Source organism: Heliangelus exortis, chromosome 16 (genome assembly GCF_036169615.1).
Source record: "Heliangelus exortis chromosome 16, bHelExo1.hap1, whole genome shotgun sequence".
In the NCBI taxonomy this organism is placed as follows: Eukaryota; Metazoa; Chordata; class Aves; order Apodiformes; family Trochilidae; genus Heliangelus; species Heliangelus exortis.
The window spans coordinates 14,625,660-14,642,101 of NC_092437.1; the positions used below are offsets into that span (position 1 = coordinate 14,625,660).

At 55.5% G+C, this 16,442-nt stretch overlaps 1 protein-coding gene across 12 annotated transcripts in view; it reads right to left on the reverse strand.

The window, feature by feature from the left end:
• The window catches only part of CHD6 (chromodomain helicase DNA binding protein 6), a 91,701-nt gene that overhangs the window by 50,647 nt on the left and 24,612 nt on the right, over positions 1 to 16,442 (reverse strand). For 10 of the 12 annotated variants that reach the window (XM_071760105.1, XM_071760106.1, XM_071760104.1 and 7 more), the window contains exon 2: positions 7,686 to 7,741. The exons of the other annotated variants lie outside the window; for them this stretch is intronic. In XM_071760105.1, coding sequence (XP_071616206.1) covers positions 7,686 to 7,718 — 33 coding nt within the window. In that variant the 5' untranslated portion in view covers positions 7,719 to 7,741. The remainder of the gene's footprint in view (positions 1 to 7,685; positions 7,742 to 16,442) is intronic. 12 annotated transcript variants of the gene reach the window in all.

The window sequence follows — 16,442 nt, forward strand, 5'->3', positions numbered from 1 at the left end:
GGGAGCTGTCAGGAGGTTTGTGCAAGTGCAAGCAAACCTTCTGCTCCTCCTGCATCAACTCTTCACTGCCAGCAGCCTCTCCAGCCTCTGGAGAAGCCCCTGTGATGGCAGCACAGAGCTGCCCCCCCCAGCAGGCCTGCCAGCCCCCAGCCCCTGCAGTGCCAGCACTTTGCCATGGGATGCTCTATCCCCACCCAGTCCAGGAAGCAGTGTTGGCAGCAGGCAGCCAGATTTGCCTCCAGCTGGAGCAGCCAGGAGCTTCTGGCACAGGATCTGTCATGAAAGGGATGGAGCAGCTCATGGCCAGGGCCTGCACAGGCAGGGGAAGCACAGAAGGGCAGGGAAACCAGGCTGTGGCCAAAGCATGGCCAGCCCCAGCAACCCTTCTACACCCACCTCTGCTTGGTTTGTCCTGAGGGGAAAAGGTTCCCTTGTCACATTCCTGTCAGTCCACAGCAAGCTCCTGCCATCCCCACAGGACTCTGCTGCTGAGCACAGAGCTGCACTCAGAGCTCAGCACACTGCTGTGAGCCAGTGAATGGGCTTTTCCTACCTCCCCTTGATGAGGTTTGGTTTTTCCTGGCTTCTCATCAACAGGAAAAGGCTGGGAAAGCAGTGCCAGGGTTATCTGTGCTCCTGTGTGGCTTCCATGCATGCTCTGTGGCAATCCAGGCAGGAGCTCCCTGCCCATGCAGCCAGCACCAGAGCATCAGCTGCTCCCTGGGCCACAGGGTACCAAACCCTCTGCTCCCAGGGTACCAACCCAAAGGGTGAGGAGCAGAGGGGTCCATGCCACACCAACTGCTGCAGCAGCAGCCTCCAGGCAGAGGGGACTCAGCACCCACAGCTCTGCCCAGGCCCAGCAGGGACTCACCACCACGTTCAGGTTGCCTTCAGAGGGGAGGAACACATTCAGCTTCAGAAGCCTAAACCTGGCAAATTGTAGCCACGGGATGTGCTGCAGAAGATGGACCAGCCAAGGGCTGCTCTGGGCCAGTGCTCTGCCTCCTCATCCCCCCAGGCTGCCTGTGGCTCAGAAGTTCCAGCACCAGGACTGCAACCAGACCATGGCACAGCCACACAAACCCATTCAGCACCATGAACTGGTATGGTATGGGATGGTAAAAAACCCACTAATTTTGTTTAAACCCTGCTGCCTCTCGTTCTCAAGATGGGATTTCCTTGTCACCTGCTCTGTCCCATTCACTGTTTTGCCCTTCTCCATCACACTCCTGCCCTGCAGAGCTCTCCTGGCCCAGCTGAGCTGCAGGTGACAAGTCACCCTGTCCTTGCAGAGAGCCAGGCCAGCTCTCAAACCATCTGCCTTACCCTCCTTCCAACTCCATCAGCTTTGGGGTGGTAGGACCAGAGGGTACCACATAGCAGCAGGGGGGGTTCTGTTTCTTCTCCCTTTCTCAATCACTGAACATGCCCCTGGGACAACCTGCAGGCAGATGCCAACCTCTCTGCCAGGGTTTTATGGCAGAGCAGGGACAGCCCCAAGTGAAGACACACACATGGCTGGGATCCCTCACATCCATTACTCAGCACTGTTTAAGAATTTTCTTCAATTCTTCAGACTCCATTTCCATTTCAGCATCTCAGATGACTTCAGGAATCAGCTGGTGCCTCCTCCCCTGCTCCATGCTGGGAAAGCAGAGATGTTTTTCCTGTACTTTGCTTCCTGTCCTTTAACCAGTCACTAACTCACAGAAAGACCTCTTACCAGGACAATGCCCAACTTTAAAAACATTCAGTGAGAAAACTTCTCTGCCATTGTTTGGGAGCCCAGAAGCACTGACCCAGCCCAGATCAACCTCCTCCCTGTGATAAGGCTATCTTTAAAACCCCCAGCAGATTTACAGACTTTGCTTTACAAAAGTCACACTGACTATTCACCAGTGTAGTATTTTTATAGATAAAATGTTTATTTAGTTACTAATGATTTACTAACAATCCTACCCCAGTAACCCTGCTGGCTTTTAATTTCACATTTGCTGTTCTTCCCTTGCTATGGACACAGCCCTGGTGGGCAATGGCCATATAGTGATTTATTAGTGATTCCCAGCATCTCATCAGGATCCTTTACAAGCTCAGAGTAAATACCTCCAAAGGCTGGAGGCTTATGTTGCTTTGCTCAAAAACATCTTTATCAAACACTTGAATTTCAGGCAAGTCTCTAGTGCAGCTGGCATGGGGATGGCTCTGGGCTGGGAGCCTTCCTGACTGAGCTGTTCTGCCAATGCCCCATTTCCATGAGCACTCACTGGAACCCTCAGTCACCTATTTACCTCCTGATTCCTCCTAAAGGCTTTTTAGCTCTGAGATATTTAGGAAAAAAATTATTATTAGACACCGTGTCTTTAGCAAGTGGTTCCTAAAAATCTTTTTAGCTCTGCCTTGTTGTAGGTTTAGTTTTCAATTCCCAGAATATGTGTCCTTTTTCTTGCTACAACTTTTTTTAACTAATGAAAAACAGCATTTTACACTGAACAGCCTCCTCTACATGTCTTATATGCCCATCTAGCTATGTGGGATTATTGTTTCTGGCATATTCTGGAGGAGAGGAGAGGAAAGACACTGAGTTCCAAGTTTTGGTGGGAGATGCCCACCCCTGGACCTCTGGTCCCACACTCAGGCAGCCTCCACACACCCAGCAGCCTTTTTACCCTTAGAGCTCTGCCTTTGCACTGTCTCTCAACTGGCATTTTTTTGCTGAAAACTGTAATGATTCCTTGGTTTTTAGAATACACTTTTAAGTAGAATTTTTACATTTTTTTTTACTCCCAGAGGAATATTCCATAAATTACATTTCATCCTGGAAAGCAGGTTCCTCAATGACAGCTGGAGCACGAAGTCTTGTCCCACACCTCTAACCACAGGCAAAGGGAAGACCAGGTGAAAAAAAAATGTTTAAAACCTCCCCAGAGAGCCATGAAGGCTAACAGAGAGCACTTAAATTGCATGACCCCATCAGAGGGCAAAGCCAAGGTCGGGGTGGACCTTAATGGTGTGTTTTCTTTATTTAAAATAGTTTCATTTCATTTACAGTCCCAATTTGACTTGACTTCCCAGTTTTTCCTTGGGACTTAAGAGGAAAAATGGGTCCCAGCACCCAGGAGATGCACAGTAAAAGGGCTCAGGCTCAGCTGGATGGAGTAGAAATCCTGCAGCTCATGCCCAGCCAGGACAGAGCCATCCCACAGCCACTCTCCATCACCTGTGTGACCACACCACCCTCCCTGCCTCCAGTGCTTCCAGGTCCCCACCCCATGGCTGGGCAGCCACCTCAACCTGGCTCTGACCTTCCACACTTTCCATGCCATCCCCAGTAGGGTGGGAGCAATCACAGACCAGTAATGCTGGGAGGTGTCATGGGAATAAAACCCTAACCCTGATCCCTCATACAAATATGGGATACAAATCCCACCAAACAAAGCTTGGGGGAGGGAAGGGGAAAGAACACCAGCCTGATGTTCATCCCTGTCCTGGGCCCTGCAGGTTTTTTCTCCCTTGAGCATTTCCAGCAGGACAAAGCTCTGGCACAGCCCCAGGGTGTGAGAGGCACCTCCATCCTCTGAGGGGTCATAGCTGAGCCCTTTTCATGGTCCTCACCAAAACCAACAGCCCCTGGCCACCAGGCTCATGCCATCCCCACCACACATCCCTGCTGGCAGGGGGACCAGAGCCAGCAGCAGTGGCCTTGCCTCCCTGCAGCCCCCAGGAAGCCTCCACAGAACCCTCCATTGGCATCTAGGGTAGGGTTCAAACCTCAGAGAGATCTGTCCTGTACCTGGAGTGTCCACGGGGACCCTGACTCCAGGGGTCACCAAAAGTTTCCACAGAGATCAATGTCCTGGGGCTGCTCAGCTTCCCCCACAGCACTGCCTGAGGCCACCAGCCTGGGCTGGGCACTTTCCACAGCTCTTCCTCCCCCAGGTGGGCATGCTGGTGGCCACTGGTCCAGTTCATCTGAGCAGCTGGTTGCAGGGCCCCAGAATGGCCTGGAAAAGGAGGTTCTTACACACCCAGCTTCTTGGCAGCCTGCTGAACCACCCCCCCCCCTCCACAGCTGCAATCCCCACCAGTGGTGTGCACAGCACAGGCTGTTGTCTTCTGGTTGTATTCTAGGTGTCCACACCCCTCGTTTCCAGCTCTTAATGCAATGCAGCAGAAGCTAAAAATACCCAAGTGCCACCCTCTGTCATGCCTCTGAGCAGGCTCTGCAGTCACCACGGATGTGTGTGATAGAGGTGGGGCCTGGCTCCATTCCCCAGACACTCCACCAGGACACAGCCCTCAGAAGCTGCTGCTGGGAAGCTCCATCCCATGACCCAGGCAGCCCTGGGGACACCCAGCACCCTGCCACAGAGCCAGGCTCTCCTGCACAGGCAGCAGGGTGGGAAGAAAGGCAGGGAAAGAGCATGGGAAGAAGAGGGAATGGGCAGCAGGACAAGGAGCACTGGGGAGCAGGGGTAAGAGCAGGAGCAGTGCTGGGGGTGGAGGAGCAGGACAGCATCCAGCTCACCCCCTGCCCTTCATCCCTACAGGAGCAGATCCACACACAGGGCTCAGCAGAGCAAAACTCCTCCACACACTGAGGGTCACCCCAGTGACAAGCTCATGGCCAGGAGCCCATGGACACAGCCTGGGAATGGGTCACAGGTGCCCTCAAGGCTGGGGAGCCCCTGATCCCCCACACCAGCTCCAGCTCCAGTCAGGACCCTGCTCCGGTCCCAGGGGCTCTGGTATCAGCCCCAGCAGCATTTGCAGCAGGTGGGATGACAAAGCTCACCTTTCATCTAAACTCACCCATAAGATTCAGGGAAAAAAAATCATTTTATGGAGTCAGCACCCGGAGCAAAAGCAGGCAGAGCTCCCACAGACACCCCTGGGGCCTGCACACCCCAGCACATCCCCACAGCACCATGTGGTGCCCTGGGCTGCTCCCTGCTGCCTCCCCACAGCCACGGGTCACTGGGGACCAGAGGCCATGCCCACTGCCTCCAAGCCCAGGCTGCAAGGTGGGAAAAGCCCTTCAGGAAAAGGCAGGAGCTAAGGAGTGACAGGGCTTCCCAGCTCATCCCTTGCCAAGAGCTGAGCAGGACGGGAGCAATTCCACGGCTGTAGAATAAGGAGATTTACAGGCACTGTGGCAAAACTGCATTTATTTTAGTTCAGTAGTCCTCAGGTTATCCAACAAGTCAGAGCTTGGCAGAAGTAAACAGGAATTGAAGACCCTTCAGTGCCTGGGCAGGAGCAGGACACAGGAGAGGGAGCCCAGGGAGTGATGGTGCTGCTGGAGCCCTCAAAGAAAATCCATCACTTGTCACTGCTCTGTGGGGTAGCTGAGCACCCCAGCCCCACCTCCACCAGCAGACAAGCACCCTGGCTTGAAGCCTCCTAAGTCACGAGGGAAGTGACAGGTTTCATGAGTTATTCACAGCTTGATGACAAATCCACCAGATTTCCATGCATTATAAGGAAGAAGAGTCATGCAAACACAGCCCCTCATCTGGTGCTCCAGCTGGCAGCACCCTGCATCCTAAGCCAACCCAATCCATGCAGGAAGGCTGGCAGTGCTGCTCTGAGATCCCAACTCTCCAGCTCAGGCTTCATAATCCACTGGTGGTGGTCAGGGACAGAACAGTGAGGTCTCAGGGCTCTCAGGGCTTGGGAAAGGAGAGAGCTCACCTATAGCTCCTTCCCAAAGGAACTGACAGCTCTCCTGCCATCCATCACTGGTATGAAGGCTGCCAGCACTTTGCAGCCTTTGCACCCAGGGGCATGAACCTACACCTAGAGCCAAGCTGGAGCTTTTGTAGGTGAGAGGCTGGCAGGGAGACACCTGTGGAAGCAAGGGGCCCTTGAGAACCAGCATCTCACCTTCTCCAGAGAGACTGCTCAATGGACTTTCAGAGCCAACAGCCCTCCTTGGTGCCTTTTTACAAGGTGTTGGACTTTCTGGGCTCTAGTGTCCAGGGGGACCTGGGAGGGCAGCTCTTGCTAGTTTTGCCTCCACTGCTGCTCAGCAGGATCTGCAGAGCATGGCAGGGAGCCACTCACCTTAGGAAGTGTCACCCTTTTCACCACATCAATCAGGAACTCAGAGTAAACCCAGGAGCCCTGCTTGGCCAGAGCTTCTTTCAAACACTGAACTCACAGCAGCAATTCTGACTGCTGCCCAGGCCCTCCCGGGAACACCCCAGCACATCCCTTGCAGAGCTGGTGACCCCAGAAATGCTGCAGCCTGCTCCACAACACGCTGCAAGGATCATCCTACACTGCTGCTGGTTCAGAGAGCTCAGGAGATGAGCAGCTTGACCCCCACCCCTCCTTGCCCACACTGGCACTGCCTTTATCCCCCCCCTAGACTTTATCTGCAGGGGCAGTTTCACAAAATGCTTTGGCAGCTGAGCCATCTAAAGCCTCCAAATGCTGTAGTAGGATGATTTTGGTGTGCTTAAAACCCACATTATTTCAGCAATCCCATTTTCAGAGCAGCCAAACCTGCTGTTTTAGTCCAACTGAGGGGTGGGAATTTCTTACCTGAGCTTTGCTACCAAAGGAGAGAGATCATCCCCCCATGCCCCAAAGCACCTGTGCTCTCCTCCAGACTTCCCCCTGCTCTGGCAGGAGTGATCCAGCAGTGCTGGTATGAAAGACCTGTGGTGCTCCCCCTCCTCCTCACCTTCAGGCTGCCTCTGCTTCTTCACAGCATCCTTAGGAGCCATCAATAACTCACTGCTTCCCACAGCATCACTGCTCTGTACACACCTGCCCAGATCTGCAGCGTTTGGCTGCCTGCAACCTCCTCACAGCACACTTCCCTTTTCCAAACCCTTCCCTCCCTTCCTCCTCCCCTCTAACCTGCTGTGACAGCAGGATCTCCAAGCTGCCCTGAGCAGCACCAAGATGCTGCTTCAGAGCTGGCTGGAAATGGAGCCAGGTCATGCTCTCTGACAGATTTATCCCTTAGCTCAGTGTCCAATTTAATGGTTTCCCATTAAAAGCAGCACAAGCACAGATCAGCTCAGGGTGGGCCCCTTTGGTTTATACCTCCAGCCACATTTCACCCCAGCAGGCAGAACAAGGCTCCAAGCATGTAACAGGTCCTCTCCCCTTCTCAGAGTGCTGATGGCCAGGTTCTTCCCTTGCTCACAGTTAATGCAGAGCCTGCTGGCTCACACATCTCCTCTGGGAGCAGCAGGTGGGTCTGATCTGATGCAGCAAGTCAGAAATGGCAGCTTGGTGGGATGGGATTATTTCTGAGCAAGGGAAGATTCCCTGGCCAAGCTCTGCCAGCCCTGCAGACGTCATCCTCCCAACCTCCCCGCTGGTGTTAGTCCTGGAGCATCCTGTTATTAGCAGTAACCACAGCAAACAGGAGGGTTTGCAATACAACACAAGTAGCAGGGACTTTGAGGGAAAAGATGGGTTGCACCTCCACAGGAAACAGAACCAAATCCTGAGGATAAATCCCACCTTGTTCAATCGCCCACATCAGACTCGTCTGCTCTAGGCTGCACTTCAGGTCAAATTTCTAAGTGCTGAACTGGAGCCCTAACTGGAAATGCAAGGGTCACTCCTCCCCCTTCCCACCACACAACTGCAACAATTCCCACACAGGACATGGTCCCCAGGCCATGCCAGCTGACTTGGGAGAAGGATAGAGGGTCACAAACCTGCTTTTCTTTTTTCTGTATTTTCATTATCATCAAATCTGGGATGAATGTTATTTCTGCAAGACACAACACACAAAAAAATTCACAATAAAGAGTCTGGTGAGCCTGAGGTCCCTCCTTTCACATCACCCATCGACAAGGCCAAACCAACCCCTGTGCCACTCACAGCAATGAAGCTGCAGGACTGAAAAGCTCTCAGGGACAAGCCTGGGGACATCTGCTCCATGGCAGAGCACACATCTCCCACAGCTCAGTGCTACCTGAACCCCACCAGGCCAGCCCCACCTCCCAGCATCAAGAGCTGCATCCGGGGAGATTGGAGCTGCCTCCCCCGCCATCTCCAGAGCCCAAACCCACCCCAGGCACCCCGGAGTGACGTGCTGGATGCTGCCAACCCTGCTGCAGCCCAGGGAAGCAGTAAACAAAGCAGCCTCTGCCAAGCAGCAATGACAGCAGCAAGAGAGGGGGAGAGGATGCAGGAGCTTGAGGAGCTCTGAGCCCTACGGAGCTGTGACGGGGAAGGGATGGGGCAGAGCCATGCTGCAAAGCCCATCTCCAGCCCTGGGAGCAGTGCTGGGGCAGCCTGTGTCCCAGGGGATTCCCAAAGCACCCACACCAGGCCTGGCTGGAGGGGCTGGAGCTGCCAGTCCAGCTCTTCACAGCTCCTGACTGCCTGAGGCTGCACCCAGGTCCCCACACTGCCCCCCCAGAGGAGGGGACCCATGAGGGACCTGTGGTGCAGCCCCCCCAAAGTTCTCTGGGGCACTGTTCCCCCAGGCTCCCCACACCACAGCTCAGCACCCTGGCTTTGCTCTGGCTTGGCCCAACAGCACCTTTCCTGAGGGCTCCTGATGGCCCCTGCTCCCTGCAGGCACTGCCCGAGCAGCTGTGCCCACACCCACAGACCCCGCACCCACAGACCTGCACCCACAAACCTGCACCCACAGACCTGCACCCACAAACCTGCACCCACAGACCCCGCACCCACAGACCCCACACCCACAGACCCCACACCCACAGACCCCACACCCACAGACCCTGCACCCACAGACCTGCACCCACAGACCTGCACCCACAGACCTGCACCCACAAACCTGCACCCACAGACCCCACACCCACAGACCCCACACCCACAGACCCCACACCCACAGACCCCGCACCCACAGACCCCGCACCCACAGACCCTGCACCCACAAACCTGCACCCACAAACCTGCACCCACAGACCCCACACCCACAGACCTGCACCCACAAACCTGCACCCACAGACCTGCACCCACAGACCCCGCACCCACAGACCCCACACCCACAGACCTGCACCCACAGACCCCACCCCCACAGACCCTGCACCCACAGACCCCACACCCACAGACCTGCACCCACAGACCTGCACCCACAGACCTGCACCCACAGACCCCACACCCACAGACCCTGCACCCACAGACCTGCACCCACAGACCTGCACCCACAGACCTGCACCCACAGACCCCACACCCACAGACCTGCACCCACAAACCTGCACCCACAAACCTGCACCCACAGACCCTGCACCCACAGACCCCGCACCCACAGACCCCACACCCACAGGAACTCCCAGAGCAGCCAGAGCAGCTGCGGGGTCAGCACTGGGAATGGGATGATGTGGGATGGCTGGGAATGGGATGATGTGGGATGGCTGGGAACGGGATGATGTGGGATGGCTGGGGAAGGGGTGCAGCTCCCCAGGATGAGGTGCCAGGGGACACGGTGTGGTCACAGCCCTGTGCCCTCCTCACAGCAGCCCCAGGGCACTGAACAGAGCTGCCAGGGTTTGCCTGGGGGATGCTTTTTGGGGAGCTAACCCTCAGCAGTGGTCAGCTCCCACAGATGCCAAAGAGCCCAGAAACATTTGAGAAGTGCTTAAACCAGAAATTTCACCCCCCCGTGTCCCTTGTTTCCCTCTTGTTCCATGCAAATCCCATTCCAGGAGCCAGAGCCAGCCAGAGCCCCCCTGCACACTGCAGCTGACAACAGACTGGGTGCAAGGCTCAGCTCACCCTGCTGCCACCCCACACACCCCCAGCACATCTCCCCTTCCCAGCAGGAACACCCCACGAGCCCAAACCTCAACACAACCTGGAGCCCTTCCTCCCCTGACCCAGCATGTCTCTGCCCACAGGGGACAGGCAGCCAAGGGGTCCCACAGGTGGGCAGTGCACGTGGGACCAAGGCACTCTGATGCTGGGCCATGGCTCATGCCCACCACACCAAGGAGAAGAGGCAAAGGCTTCTAACTCTGACCCCAGCTATGTGGCACAAACCAGGTCAGCACATCCCACATACAGGCCAAGCTTGGTGGCAATAAAGCCACCAAGAGGAGGAATCTGATGGCATCTATGAACAGGATGACACAGAACTTCTTTCTCATGACTAAGCCTGCCAGCCCCTCCTGTACTCCTCCAAATGTGTCCCCAAAGGGCCCAGAGGACAAGAGGCTAAGCCAGGCTGGAGGATGCATGCAGCAGGAAGGACCAAGAGGCCACTGCAGCTCACAACAATCCTGATGGGCTCCAGCAGAGAGCAGTCCCATCCCGAGGGTTTGCTAAGAGCTAGAAATCCTAGAGATCTGGGTTTGGTTCAGCTTTCACAGAGGCCTCTGGGCTGCAGGAATCTCCAAAGTGCTCATCTCACCCCCTCACCAGCAGCACATCAGTGTGGTCACCTTCTCCTGCCAGCCCCAGCCTGTGCCCAGCAGGTCTTGCTGGGGCCCATCCAGTTTCTCTTGACTCCCAGAGCAGGAGATGCTCTTGCCCTGGCTTTGATTTCCAGCCTTTCACTCACAGATTTTCTTCTGGAGTAACCCGGAAGATTGATCTTGGCCCCTCTGGGCACTAACATTCTGTTTTCTTTCCATCATCAGAAGGCTGTGAGCTCCCTTAAGCTGCCCCTTCCAGAGCCCTGGCAAGCCATGGGGTCCCCTCTGTGCTCAGGGAGCTTTCCCCATCACCTCCCTGTCCCCAGGACTCTCAATGACCCGTGGCTATGTGCCCAGCTTGCCACCTGGCAGACACTGAGGATTTTTGTAGGCCAGCCCCAAAACAGAGCTCACACAGCACGAGCAACTTCCCAGCCTGTGGGCTGAGCCCTGGCACCCAGCACCACAGCACCCAGCACCCTGCCCCTGGCATGGCATGGGGACACAGCAGGACCTCCCCGATACCAGGGGCTGTCATCTGAACCCCTCCAAGATGCCACAGCACCTTCCCAGCCTGGCTCTGGCCACCTCCAGAGCAGGGCCAAAGCCAGCCCAGAGGGACTATCAGGGTGTCCACAGCCCTCAGCCACCCCAGCATCTGCCCCAGCAGAGCCAGGGCCCACAGCAGAGCACCCAGTGGTTTCACTGTGACCTGGGAGATGTCAGGGAAGGAGAAAGGCTCAGACTTTGGCTGCAAGGCAGCAGCTCAGCACCTCTGGAGAGCCAAAGCCAAGATGAATACCTTGCTGCAAGTCCCTCAGCACTGGGTTAGCCCAGGCTGAAGTCTCCCATCACGTGGCCTACGAGAGCTCACTCGTATCTCTGGGTTTTCAGGTCTTTTTTATGTCAAAATAAAGCAAACATCACACAAGGTGGATCACACATTTAGTGGCCTGGGTGCCAGCATGCCAACTGCCTCCTGTAGCTGGTAACACAGGCAGCTGCCAGCAGCTGAAGGACCAGGACAGGGGATGCAGGAAGCTTGGTGCCCCAGTGAGCAAGAGGCCTGAGGCTGCACACACTGCAGAGCCCAGGGAAGGGCTGCTGGGCCCCACTCCATCAGCCTTGGTGGCTCAGCCCCTCAGCCCTGGCCTTTGCTCCCATCAGCTTCTGTTCTGCCACCACTCTGCCTGTTCACAGGCACTGAACACTCCTCAGGCTATGGCAGGACTCAGGGCATGGATGCAGGGATGGTGCCTGCAGGCAGGGATGGGCAGTGCCAGAGGAAGGGGCAGAAGGCAGTGAGCTTTAGACCTGCCCTGAGCAACCTCCAGACCTTCCTGAGCCTCATCTCCAGCAGCAGGGACAGTGGGCAGGCAGCTGGTGTGGGCAGCAGGTCCTGTGCTCCCATCCCTGTACACAGCAGGGATGTCTCTGGGCTTCCCAGCAGGAAGGAGAGCCAGGATCCTGCTGTCACCACAGCCCTCTGCCTGCTGCCAGAGCCCCTGTGGGCCAGGCTGGGGTGGATGGAGTAACAATATCTGTGCTTCCCACAGAGTGCACAAGCACTCACCTGCACACACATGGCTGACAAACAACATTTGCCAGGTCAAAGTCAGTATCAGGGATTGTATTTCACAATTCCCTGAGTGTGGCAGTTGCACACCCCTAACTTTAGAGGTTTGCAAGAGCAGAGCAGAAGTCTGTCCCTGGGCAAGCCAAGCCACAGCTGGCAGCACTGGCACACAGTGATGAGGAAGGAGATCTGGGGCAGCCCCTGGCATGCTCTGGATGAGCACAGGCACAGGACAAGGGTCCTTGGCAGGAACAGTGCCCACGAGTCCTCACCACAAAGGTCACAAAGCAGGACAGATCATGCCCCAGATGTCAGCAGAGGCCACAGCTGGCAAGGGACAGGCAGGAATGGAGCGAGCAGAACCTCTTCCCTTCCAGCTCCCTCCCAAAGAGCCAGGAGGAAACATCTCCAGGTCTTCCTCCTTCTGTCTGTCCACATCCCTGGCCAGCTGCTTGGCACAGGGAGCAGGGTCAGAGCCAGCCCAGTCCCAAGGCACGGCACTCCCTCCTCCAGCAGCAGTCCCAACACCAGCACACAGCCTTTCTCTATGCCCCATCCTCTGGTTCCATCTGGGGAGCAGCACACAACCGTGTCACCCCCACTGCACACCCAGGGTGTGCATCTGCCTTGACAGGAGAAGCCTGGATACCAGTCAGACCCAGAGGACACAGTTCAGCAGAGAAACCCGATCTGGCCACGTGCAAAGTCACTCAAGTGCAAGGAGAGGCCCAGCAAACTCATTGCAGGTGTCAGGAGTGCCTGGTCCCCTGTCCACACCCAGAGCCAGGCCACCCCAGGGGACAGCAGCTCCCCAGCTCCTGGGCTGTGGCTCCTGGGGTGAGGTGGCATCTGTGGAAAGCTGCACCCAACTCTGCCAGCCTGGGACCAGTGGCACTCTGAATCCCCAGGGGACCCCACTTAACACATCGTGTTGTTCATAATCCTGTGGGGGATGTCCTGCCACCACCTTAGGGGACAAGCTGGAGAGGAGGAAAGGGACACGTTCATGTCTACATGGTGCTGGGGTCTGCTTTTGGCTGCTGCATCCAGAGCATCTCACCCGGTCTCAGAGCCAGGAACTTGTCCAGCATCCTGAAGGGAAACACCACCTGCTAGGGAGCACCAACAGGCTGGCAAGTGGATATATACACCAGAAACACACTTAACTACCCATTTCCATGCTAATTAAGTATTTGCAGATTAAAGAGAAACTCTAATCTCAAATGAGACAGCCCAATTTTCTAAATGAGCTTATGGTTTTCATATGGAGATCAACATGTTCTGACTAGCACATCATACAAGCCTCCAGGCTGCTAGATTCAGCACCCTTGCCACTGTCACACGTGGGGAGTTTTTATTCCCCATGCTCAACTTTCCAGGCCTTTTTAACCCAAGATAACTGCAGGACATCCCACCTCAGTGCTGCCAACCTGCAACACCCCCAGCACCAGATGGCCACCAGCTTTTGGCTGCCAGAGACAAAGGCAAGTTGTCCTTCCTGAGGTGGGGGTGTCACCTCCTCTGAACCCCCCGGGATGGGGGGTCCCAAGTGGTGAGTGTGACCATGTGCTTGGTGTGTATCAGGAGACAAACAGAGCAGTGCTGGAAGCTGGGGTTTGTCCCTCTGCAGGAGCAGCCCAGCTCCCTGTGCCACAGCCTCTACAAAGCATCTGCTGCTAGCAGTGACGTTTCCAGTTACACAATTTGGGCCACATCAGGTTACCATCCTCCTCCCCTGGATTTGTTTTTATTGTTCTGAAAGCTCAAGACAACCCAGCACCAGACCAAGTCCACATCATGCCAGCATTCCCTGCCTCAGCTCCTCCAGGAGTTGCAGCGTCTGTGCACAAACCTCAAATATTATCAGAAATTCCCCACCTGAGCCAACACCAACCTAAGCCCAAGCAGTGACCATGTGCTATTCCCTTTCTCCCAGCCTTCCCACAGGAGTGGCCAAGCTCTCCTCTGCAGCAGGAGGATTGACCTTCCCAAACGAAATCCTGTGGCATGGGACAGCACTGCTGCCACACAGCCCCAGGCACCAGCCCTGCAAGCACAAGTGCTCTGTGAAAGCAACCAGAGCTCACTGCAGAGAATGGCATCCATCTCATCTGCACACACAGCTCCATCAGTGCACGTCCCCACGGAGTGCTTCACCTTTGCTTTCCCTTAGAAATGGGAAAAGAACTTCTCAAGATGATCTTCAAGTGGAGGAGAGAAAGAGGTGTTGAAAATAACCTGAGAACAAAGGCGAGGAGAAGCTGCAGTGACCCAGAGTAGTAACCTGTAAAGAGCCAGAACTTCTCCAGGACTAGAGAAGAACTTTAACCACACGTTTCAGAAACATGTTAGGCAAGTTTGGAGGAGGAAGTCAATGTATGAAGGAAAAGGAATGAAACTCTGCAGCAGTTACAGGGATACCCAAAGGCACATAGGAGTTAGTCCAGCTTGGCCTGGATGAGCCACAGCTTTTGCAGGCACCAGAGCTGGAGCAGAGCCTTGGCCATGGTGTGGCCCCCCTGCAGCACACGATCCATGGAACCAGAGAAAGGACAACAACATTTTGAGAGCACAGCCCTGGGGAGAACCTGTGTGCTGGGAATGCCTTCCAGCCCAAGCAGGGACAGCCCCACAGACTGCCTGGGACAAAGCCACCACAGATGGGCTGCTGCTGAGGATGCTTTTCAAGATGACACCTGATGGAAAGACAGACTGCCACTGCCTCCATCTTGGTGGGTGTCAGAAGGAGAGGAGGGGTCCTGGCACAAAAGCCAAAGCTCCTTTCCAAACTTTTCACCATACAACACACATGCACACCAGAGCATGCAGTTTCTTGCTTCCTCAACACCATCTGCTGAAAATCGAGCTCCGAGCAAACAAAATGCACATTTGTGTGCTCACCCTCAAGTGCAATCCATGACTGATGCACGAGCTGGGCATCAACTCAGGACTGATCTGTACCTGCACTGCTGCCCCAGCACCAGCCAGGGGAGCAGAGACTCCTGCACCAGTCTGCACAGAGGCTCCCAGAATGAGCAGCACCTCAACAAAGCAGAGCAAGTGTAGAGCACCCAAGGAGGAGTTAAATTCATCTCTGAGCAAAGCAGAAAAGGTACTGATGCAAACTCCAAGCACAGGATCCCAGCAAGCACGACTCAGAGCTGGTAGCACCAGCTTGCTGGAGAGCCAGCCCCCCGTGTCACCTCCTCAGGGTCCCACTGCCCACAGGTCCCTCCCAGCACCCCACAGCACGGAGCAAACACAGAAATGGTGAGATGAGGGAGCTCAGGGCACCCTCTGCACAGGCTCCCACATGTCGGGCAAGGATTTTACAGCTACATAGGCAACACATCCTGCCTGGCTCATAGAAAGCTCTGAAATATGGAAAACAGAGAATCCCAGAATCCTTAAGGTTGGAAAAGATCATCAAATCCAACCATCAGATGAAGCAGTGGGTGCTCAGACAACACCTTGCCAGGATCAAACCACCTCAGAGAGGCAACTTCACATGGGCTGCAGTTCTCCCTACACCTTCCTCCACCACTTTGGAACACCACATTCCCTTGAAATTCTCTGCCCAGCTGTTGCTCCATCCTGGGTGCACATTCCTTCTCCCCAGACTTCTGCCAACAAACCACAGCACCATTCAGCCCCAAGCTTCTGCTGGGGACATCCCTATGTCACACAGCAGGTACCTGCTCCTCTGGGCTTTGGGGAGCCTCCTCTGGCAGCTCTCCTGAGCTCTCATCAGGGACAGCACTGGAATGGGAACCTTGACTTTCCGTGGCTTTCTTCCTTTTCTTTTCCAATTATTTTATATTTATACCCTACACAGGGGGCTAAAAGGAGCAGGCAGGCAGCCCCACACTGCCAGCCCAGGGCTGCTGCTGCTTTCAGCCTGGGGCTCTGCTTTCAGCCTGGAGTAAGAGAGGGCTGAAGCTGAAAATAACCCCCACACCCCCTTCCCTGCACTCAGCCCCCAGGAGCATCCAAGCCAAAACATTCAGTGCCTGCAGAAGCTGAGATGAGGAGAGCAAATGGGGCAAATTCAGGAGGCTGGGGAAGGCTGGGAGAAGTCTGTGCCAGACCAGTGGCCAGGAAGAGCTCCTCTCCAGCTCTGTCCAGCTCCTCCTGCCACCACACCTTGCTGCAGGACACACTGACCACAGGAGGTCCCTAACCAGTCCCCTAGACCAGCTTCCAGCCTCTTTTCTCCAGCCAAGAAAGTATTCCTGGCTCTTTCACCAAGCCTCTGGAAGCTCATCCCCAGCCACGCAGAGTGGGGCCAGCCCAGGAGAACACCCCACAGCCCCTCTGTGAGCCTGACCCACCCAGGAGTTACTGTAAGGCCAGGCTGGCCCAGCAGACTTTGTTCTCTCATCTACCCAAAGAGCTGAACACATCCTAAATATCACTGCTACCATCCAGTCCTCAGGCCCACTGCAGGGCTGGGTGACAGCATCTGTGGCAGAACCCTGTCCAGAGTCCCCACAGGTACCTGGGTACCT